Genomic DNA, 9612 nt, shown 5'->3' with positions numbered 1-9612 from the left:
TGTCATGTTGCGCTGCTACCATGTTGTGTTGTCATGTGTTGCTGCCTTGCTATGTTGTTGTCTTAGGTCTCTCTTTATGTAGTGTTGTGGTGTCTCGCTTGTCGTGATGTGTTTTGTCCTATATTGTTATTTTATCGTGTATTTTTCAGTGTATATTTATTAGAGGCTCAGTAGCCTCTAATAAATATTTTGTCTCTGAATGGTTTGTCCTCTGACAAATCAACTGTAAATTTCGGTGTTCCTCAAGGTTCTGTTTAAGGGCCGCTATTGTTTTCACTATATATTTTACCTCTTGGGGATGTCATTCAAAAACATAATGTTAACCTTCACTACTGTGCGGATGACACACAGCTGTACATTTCAATGAAACATGGTGAAGCCCCAAAATTGCCCTCGCTAGAAGCCTGTGTTTCAGACATAAGGAAGTGGATGACTGCAAACGTTCTACTTTTAAACTCAGATAAAACAGAGATGCTTGTTCTAGGTCCCAAGAAACAAAGAGACCTTCTGTTGAATCTGACAATTCATCTTGATGGTTGTACAGTCGTCTCAAATAAAACTGTGAAGGACCTCGGCGTTACTCTGGACCCTGATCTCTCTTTTGACGAACATATCAAGACTGTTTCAAGGACAGCTTTTTTCCATCTACGTAACATTACAAAAATCAGAAACTTTTACACTGGCTTACTGGTAAGGCAAGGGTTGATTTCAAGGTTTTACTGCTAACCTACAAAGCATTACATGGGCTTGTTCCTACCTATCTTTGCAATTTAGTCCTACCGTACATACCTACATGTACGCTACGGTCACAAGATGCAGGCCTCCTAATTGTCCCTAGAATTTCTAAGCAAACAGCTAGAGGCAGGGCTTTCTCCTATAGAGCTCAATTTTTATGGAATGGTCTGCCTATCCATGTGAGAGACGCAGACTCGGTCTCAACCTTTAAGTCTATATTGAAGACTCACCGCTTCAGTAGGTCATATGATTGAGTGTAGTATGGCCCATGGGTGTGAAAGTGAACGGAAAGGCTCTGGAGCAACAAACCGCCCTTGCTGTCTCTGCCTGGCCAGTTCCCCTCTCTCCACTGGTATTCTCTGCCTCTAACCCTATTACAGGGTCTGAGTCACTGGCTTACTGGGGCACTTCCATGCTATCCCTAGGAAGGGTGGGTCACTTGAGTGGGTTGAGTCACTGACGTCCACGGCACAACCCAAGAGGGGGCTATACATGGCCTTGTCTTAGGATGGTAAGTGGGTGGTTGAAGATATCCCTCTAGTGGTGTGGGGGCTGTGCTTTGGCAAAGTGGGTGAGGTTATATCCTGCCTGTTTGGCCCTGTCCGGGGGTATCATCGGATGGGGCCACAGTGTCTCCTGACCCCTCCTGTATTTTATCTCGCTCTCTCTCTCTCTGTATCTCTCTCTCACGGTCTCTCTGTATCTCTCTCTCACGGTCTCTCTGTATCTCTCTCTCACGGTCTCTCTGTATCTCTCTCTCACGGTCTCTCTGTATCTCTCTCTCACGGTCTCTCTGTATCTCTCTCTCACGGTCTCTCTGTATCTCTCTCTCACGGTCTCTCTGTATCTCTCTCTCACGGTCTCTCTCTGTATCTCTCTGTATCTCTCTCTGTATCTCTCTGTATCTCTCTGTATCTCTCTCTATCTCTCTGTATCTCTCTGTATCTCTCTCTCTCTCTCTCTCTCTCTCTCTCTCTCTCTCTCTCTCTCTCTCTCTCTCTCTCTCTCGGTCTCTCTCTCTCTCTCTCTCGGTCTCTCTGTATCTCTCTCTCACGGTCTCTCTGTATCTCTCTCTCACGGTCTCTCTCTCTCTCTCTCTCACTCTCTCTCTCTCTCTCTCTCTCTCTCTCTCTCTCTCTCTCTCTCTCTCTCTCTCTCTCTCTCTCTCTCTCTCTCTCTCTCTCTCTCTCTCTCTCAGGACCTGAGCCCTAGGATCAGGACTACTCGGCTTGCTGTCCCCAGTCCACCTGGCCGTGCTGCTGCTCCAGTGTCAACTGTTCTGCCTGTGGTTATGGAACCCTGACCTGTTCACTGGACGTGCTACCTGTCCCAGACCTGTTGTTTTCAACTTTCTAGAGACAGCAAGAGCGGTAAAGATACTCTCAATGATCGGCTATGAAAACCCAACTGACATTTACTCCTGAGGTGCTGACTTGTTGCACCCTCGACAACCACTGTGATTATTATTATTAGACCATTTGAACATCTTGGCCGCGTTCTGTTATAATCTCCACCCGGCACAGCCAGAAGAGGACTGGCCACCCCTCATAGCCTGGTTCCTCTCCACCCGGCACAGCCAGAAGAGGACTGGCCACCCCTCATAGCCTGGTTCCTCTCCACCCGGCACAGCCAGAAGAGGACTGGCCACCCCTCATAGCCTGGTTCCTCTCCACCCGGCACAGCCAGAAGAGGACTGGCCACCCCACATAGCCTGGTTCATCTCCACCCGGCACAGCCAGAAGAGGACTGGCCACCCCTCATAGCCTGGTTCCTCTCCACCCCGCACAGCCAGAAGAGGACTGGCCACCCCTCATAGCCTGGTTCCTCTCCACCCCGCACAGCCAGAAGGGGACTGGCCACCCCTCATAGCCTGGTTCCTCTCCACCCCGCACAGCCAGAAGAGAACTGGCCACCCCTCATAGCCTGGTTCCTCTCCACCCCGCACAGCCAGAAGGGGACTGGTCACCCCTCATAGCCTGGTTCCTCTCCACCCCGCACAGCCAGAAGAGGACTGGCCACCCCTCATAGCCTGGTTCCCCTCCACCCCGCACAGCCAGAAGGGGACTGGCCACCCCTCATAGCCTGGTTCCTCTCCACCCGGCACAGCCAGAAGAGGACTGGCCACCCCTCATAGCCTGGTTCCTCTCTAGGTTTCTTCCCAGGTTTTGGCCTTTCTAGGGGGTTTTTCCTAGCCACCGTGCTTCTACACCTGCATTGCTTGCTGTTTGGGGTTTAAGGCTGGGTTTCTGTACAGCACTTTGAGATATCAGCTGATGTAAGAAGGGCTAAATAAATTGATTTGATTTGACCATTAATGGATAAACCTTGCCAGTAGTGTCCGTCAGTAATATCACAACTCTGACATAAGGTTGACACACAGAGCTGTTGTGAACGAATGATTGGCAGATGGGTTGTGACTGACACTGAATCTACAGGGACACGTGGTCACGTCAGCAGTCCTTACCTTGATGCCGTACTTGACTTTGCCGGCGTAGTGGCAGATAATGAAGGCGGGCTCCATGACGGCGGGGAACTCGATGTAGCTGTTCCCCTCATGCTGCCGCTTGAACTTGTCCAGCAGGGTCTGGTTCGAGGCCTGGGGGAAACTAAAGGGACAGAGAAGAGGGTGGGGACTAGGGTTAGGACTGTAGGATGGGAGACTAGGGTATCGACTGGTTCCAGATCACACCACTCACTAAACAATATAACAAGCTCCCTTAACAATATAACAAGCTCCCTTAAAGTAACACCACTCACTAAAACATGCTCCCTTAAAGCAACACCACTCACTATAACAAGCTCCCTTAAAGCAACACCACTCACTATAACATGCTCCCTTAAAGCAACACCACTCACTAAAACATGCTCCCTTAAAGCAACACCACTCACTATAACATGCTCCTTTAAAGCAACACCACTCACTAAAACATGCTCCCTTAAAGCAACACCACTTACTATAACATGCTCCCTTAAAGTAACACCACTCACTATAACAACCTCCCTTAAAGCAACACCACTCACTATAACATGCTCCCTTAAAGCAACACCACTCACTAAAACATGCTCCCTTAAAGCAACACCACTCACTATAACATGCTCCTTTAAAGCAACACCACTCACTATAACATGCTCCCTTAAAGCAACACCACTCACTAAAACATGATCCCTTAAAGCAACACCACTCACTAAAACATGCTCCCTTAAAGCAAAAATCAAATCAAATCAAATTTTATTTGTCACATACACATGGTTAGCAGATGTTAATGCGAGTGTAGCGAAATGCTTGTGCTTCTAGTTCCGACAATGCAGTGATAACCAACAAGTAATCTAACTAACAATTCCAAAACTACTGTCTTATACACAGTGTAAGGGGATAAGGAACATGTACATAAGGATATATGAATGAGTGATGGTACAGAGCAGCATACAGTAGATGGTATCGAGTACAGTATATACATATGAGATGAGTATGTAGACAAAGTAAACAAAGTGGCATAGTTAAAGTGGCTAGTGATACATGTGTTACATAAGGATGCAGTCGATGTTGTAGAGTACAGTATATACATATGTATATGAGATGAATAATGTAGGGTAAGTAACATTATATAAGGTAGCATTGTTTAAAGTGGCTAGTGATATATTTACATCATTTCCCATCAATTCCCATTATTAAAATGGCTGGAGTTGGGTCAGTGTCAATGACAGTGTGTTGGCAGCAGCCACTCAATGTTAGTGGTGACTATTTAACAGTCTGATGGCCTTGAGATAGAAGCTGTTTTCAGTCTCTCGGTCCCAGCTTTGATGCACCTGTACTGACCTCGCCTTCTGGATGATAGCGGGGTGAACAGGCAGTGGTTCGGGTGGTTGATGTCCTTGATGATCTTTATGGCCTTCCTGTAACAACGGGTGGTGTAGGTGTCCTGGAGGGCAGGTAGTTTGCCCCCGGTGATGCGTTGTGCAGTCCTCACTACCCTCTGGAGAGCCTTACGGTTGAGGGCGGAGCAGTTGCCGTACCAGGCGGTGATACAGCCCGCCAGGATGCTCTCGATTGTGCATCTGTAGAAGTTTGTGAGTGCTTTTGGTGACAAGCCGAATTTCTTCAGCCTCCTGAGGTTGAATAGGCGCTGCTGCGCTTCTTCACGACGCTGTCAGTGTGAGTGGACCAATTCAGTTTGTCTGTGATGTGTATGCCGAGGAACTTAAAACTAGCTACCCTCTCCACTACTGTTCCATCGATGTGGATAGGGGGTGTTCCCTCTGCTGTTTCCTGAAGTCCACAATCATCTCCTTAGTTTTGTTGACGTTGAGTGTGAGGTTATTTTCCTGACACCACACTCCAAGGGCCCTCACCTCCTCCCTGTAGGCCGTCTCGTCGTTGTTGGTAATCAAGCCTACCACTGTTGTGTCGTCCGCAAACTTGATGATTGAGTTGGAGGCGTGCGTGGCCACGCAGTCGTGGGTGAACAGGGAGTACAGGAGAGGGCTCAGAACGCACCCTTGTGGGGCCCCGTGTTGAGGATCAGCGGGGAGGAGATGTTGTTGCCTACCCTCACCACCTGGGGGCGGCCCGTCAGGAAGTCCAGTACCCAGTTGCATAGGGCGGGGTCGAGACCCAGGGTCTCGAGCTTGATGACGAGCTTGGAGGGTACTATGGTGTTGAATGCCGAGCTGTAGTCGATGAACAGCATTCTCACATAGGTATTCCTCTTGTCCAGGTGGGTTAGGGCAGTGTGCAGTGTGGTTGAGATTGCATCGTCTGTGGACCTATTTGGGCGGTAAGCAAATTGGAGTGGGTCTAGGGTGTCAGGTAGGGTGGAGGTGATATGGTCCTTGACTAGTCTCTCAAAGCACTTCATGATGACGGAAGTGAGTGCTACGGGGCGGTAGTCGTTTAGCTCAGTTACCTTAGCTTTCTTGGGAACAGGAACAATGGTGGCCCTCTTGAAGCATGTGGGAACAGCAGACTGGTATAGGGATTGATTGAATATGTCCGTAAACACACCGGCCAGCTGGTCTGCGCATGCTCGGAGGGCGCGGCTGGGGATGCCGTCTGGGCCTGCAGCCTTGCGAGGGTTAACACGTTTAAATGTCTTAATCACCTCGGCTGCAGTGAAGGAGAGACTGCATGTTTCCGTTGCAGGCCGTGTCAGTGGCACTGTATTGTCCTCAAAGCGGGCAAAAAAGTTATTTAGTCTGCCTGGGAGCAAGACATCCTGGTCCGTGACTGGGCTGGATTTCATCTTGTAGTCCGTGATTGACTGTAGACCCTGCCACATGCCTCTTGTGTCTGAGCCATTGAATTGAGATTCCACTTTGTCTCTGTACTGACGCTTAGCTTGTTTGATAGCCTTACGGAGGGAATAGCTGCACTGTTTGTATTCAGTCATGTTGCCAGACACCTTGCCCTGATTAAAAGCAGTGGTTCGCGCTTTCAGTTTCACGCGAATGCTGCCATCAATCCACGGTTTCTGGTTAGGGAATGTTTTTATCGTTGCTATGGGAACGACATCTTCGACGCACGTTCTAATGAACTCGCACACCGAATCAGCGTATTCGTCAATATTCCCATCTGACGCAATACGAAACATGTCCCAGTCCACGTGATGGAAGCAGTCTTGGAGTGTAGAGTCAGCTTGGTCTGACCAGCGTTGGACAGACCTCAGCGTGGGAGCCTCTTGTTTTAATTTCTGCCTGTAGGCAGGGATCAGCAAAATGGAGTCGTGGTCAGCTTTTCCGAAAGGGGGGCGGGGCAGGGCCTTATATGCGTCGCGGAAGTTAGAGTAACAGTGATCCAAGGTTTTACCACCCCTGGTTGTCTTGCAATCGATATGCTGATAAAATTTAGGAGAGTCTTGTTTTCAGATTGGCTTTGTTAAAATCCCCAGCTACAATGAATGCAGCCTCCGGATAAATGTTTTCCAGTTTGCAAAGAGTTAAATAAAGTTCGTTCAGAGCCATCGATGTGTCTGCTTGGGGGGGGATATATACGGCTGTGATTATAATCGAAGAGAATTCTCTTGGAAGATAATGCGGTCTACATTTGATTGTGAGGAATTCTAAATCAGGTGAACAGAAGGATTTGAGTTCCTGTATGTTTCCTTCATCACACCATGTCCCGTTAGTCATGAGGCATACGCCCCCTCCACTCTTCTTACCAGAGAGATGTTTGTTTCACGCTAAAGCTTTGTTTCTGTTCCCTCGGAGGCGCGATGCGTGGAGAAACCCGTTGGCTGTACCGCCCTGGATAGCGTTTTCCTAGTAAGCCATGTCTCCGTAAAGCAGAGAACGTTGCAGTCTCTGATATCCCTCTGGAATGCCACCCTTGCTCGGATTTCATCAACCTTGTTGTCGAGAGACTGGACATTGGCAAGAAGAATACTGGGAAGTGGTGCTCACACTGCGATGTGCCCTTTTTTCGGAGTCTGACCAGAACACCGCCAGACCGACCTTCTTTCCCTCTTTTTGACCGGAGTCCGTTTCCTTGGGCCGCTGCATGCGATCCATTCCGTTGTCCTGTTTGTAAGGCAGAACACAGGATCACGGAGCGCTCCGTCGCGGAAAACATATTCTTGGTCGTACTGATGGTGAGTTGACGCTGATCTTATATTCAGTAGTTCTTCTCGACTGTATGTAATGAAACCTAAGATGACCTGGGGTACTAATGTAAGAAATAACACGTAAAAAAACAAAAAACTGCATAGTTTCCTAGGAACGCGAAGCGAGGCATCTCAGTCGGCGCCGGAGCAGCTACGCAAGGTACACAATACCCCGCACACACACACACACACACACACACATGGCAACACCACTCACTAAAACATGCTCCCTTAAAGCAACACCACTCACTATAACATGCTCCCTTAAAGTAACACCACTCACTATAACAACCTCCCTTAAAGCAACACCACTCACTATAACAACCTCCCTTAAAGTAACACCACTCACTATAACAAGCTCCCTTAAAGCAACACCACTCACTAAAACATGCTCCCTTAAAGCAACACCACTCACTAAAACATGCTCCCTTAAAGCAACACCACACTACACACTAAAACATGCTCCCTTAAAGCAACACCACACTACACACTAAAACATGCTCCCTTAAAGCAACACCACTCACTATAACAACCTCCCTTAAAGTAACACCACTCACTAAAACATGCTCCCTTAAAGTAACACCACTCACTAAAACATGCTCCCTTAAAGTAACACCACTCACTATAACATGCTCCCTTAAAGTAACACCACTCACTATAACACGCTCCCTTAAAGTAACACCACTCACTAAAACATGCTCCCTTAAAGTAACACCACTCACTATAACACGCTCCCTTAAAGTAACACCACTCACTAAAACATGCTCCCTTAAAGTAACACCACTCACTAAAACATGCTCCCTTAAAGTAACACCACTCACTAAAACATGCTCCCTTAAAGTAACACCGCTCACTAAAACATGCTCCCTTAAAGTAACACCACTCACTAAAACATGCTCCCTTAAAGTAACACCACTCACTAAAACATGCTCCCTTAAAGTAACACCACTCACTAAAACATGCTCCCTTAAAGCAACACCACACTACACACTATAACATGCTCCCTTAAAGCAACACCACACTACACACTAAAACATGCTCCCTTAAAGCAACACCACACTACACACTAAAACATGCTCCCTTAAAGTAACACCACTCACTAAAACATGCTCCCTTAAAGCAACACCACACTACACACTATAACATGCTCCCTTAAAGATGCCCTATGCAAAATTCGCTCCACCATTTCCTGGTTCTCCTTGGGGGTCAAAGAATTAGCCTCACTGTCCCGTTATAAATGGACCAACCAGTAGTAGGGCCCCTGGAAACAAATACTATCCCTGAGAGTACCTGAAAGAGGCTACAAGCTAACTATGAATGATGAAATCTTCAAGAGGGTTCTGGGGTGCTACATAATCATTAGCATAACATTCTTCTGTGCGATGGAATAAATCACGCAAGAGGCACGGGAGGGAGGACTTTAAGAGGGAAAAATGATCCCTCTGACCTTGTGGCTCTGGGAAAGCGGTCCATACACTCTTTCATCCACTTGTTACTACATCCAGATGAGTGTTCAGGGCTAAGAGGCTAGCAGCCCTAAGTGGATAGGTTAGGTTAGCAAGCTCACGCGGCGAATATGGTCATGGCGGTCCTGTGTTTTTGTATGCGAGGGTGGGTTTAATTTACGAGGGATTGAAATGGGATTGTGCAGTGGCCTATGTGAGAGGCTTTATATAGGGCGTACGTGTGCCCCAGAAAGGCAAATATATGAGATAGCGTGTTTTTATGTGCTTAAGTTAGCCTGGCTAATGTTGTAATCAATCAAGTATTTCGCTAGTAATGAAGAGTGTTGTTAGCCTATATTCCTCATCTTGTCTGTGCTCTGCTCATGTGGGATGATTCTAAGGTCATTGGCAATGAGTGTTGGTCCAGCAATGTAACCAACTTGGTTTTTACATTGGCTTTGCTCTAAAGAAGTTTGCCATATAACCAAAACATAGCCTACCACGTTCTTCTGAGCCCGGTCTAAATCTTCACCCCAAAACTATGTTCTATGGATCCTGAGGACATTCGAGAACGGGTCCTTTTTTTTTCTTCTTTTTTTTTTTTACTGCGGATGGATGTCATAGCTAAGAAAGTACACCTCTAGATGTGGCAGGAAACCGCCCTGAGGTAGTGCTTTAGGAGTCATAGCTAAGAAAGTACACCTCTAGATGTGGCAGGAAACCGCCCTGAGGTAGTGCTGTAGGAGTCATAGCTAAGAAAGTACACCTCTAGATGTAGCAGGAAACCGTCCTGAGGTAGTGCTTTAGGAGTCATGGCTAAGAAAGTACACCTCTAG

General features: G+C 47.4%; 1 protein-coding gene across 1 annotated transcript in view; it reads right to left on the bottom strand.

The window, feature by feature from the left end:
* Positions 1–9612, bottom strand: part of LOC124037512 (unconventional myosin-IXAa-like) — a 342685-nt gene that overhangs the window by 95693 nt on the left and 237380 nt on the right. Inside the window, exon 13 of the mRNA XM_046352288.1 lies at positions 3200–3341. Within this exon, the coding sequence (XP_046208244.1) occupies positions 3200–3341 (142 nt within the window). The remainder of the gene's footprint in view (positions 1–3199; positions 3342–9612) is intronic.

This window comes from Oncorhynchus gorbuscha, linkage group LG06, assembly GCF_021184085.1.
Source record: "Oncorhynchus gorbuscha isolate QuinsamMale2020 ecotype Even-year linkage group LG06, OgorEven_v1.0, whole genome shotgun sequence".
Taxonomy (NCBI): domain Eukaryota; kingdom Metazoa; phylum Chordata; class Actinopteri; order Salmoniformes; family Salmonidae; genus Oncorhynchus; species Oncorhynchus gorbuscha.
The sequence above is the reverse complement of the archived record's forward strand: the minus strand, read 5'-3'. Positions and strand labels throughout refer to the sequence as shown.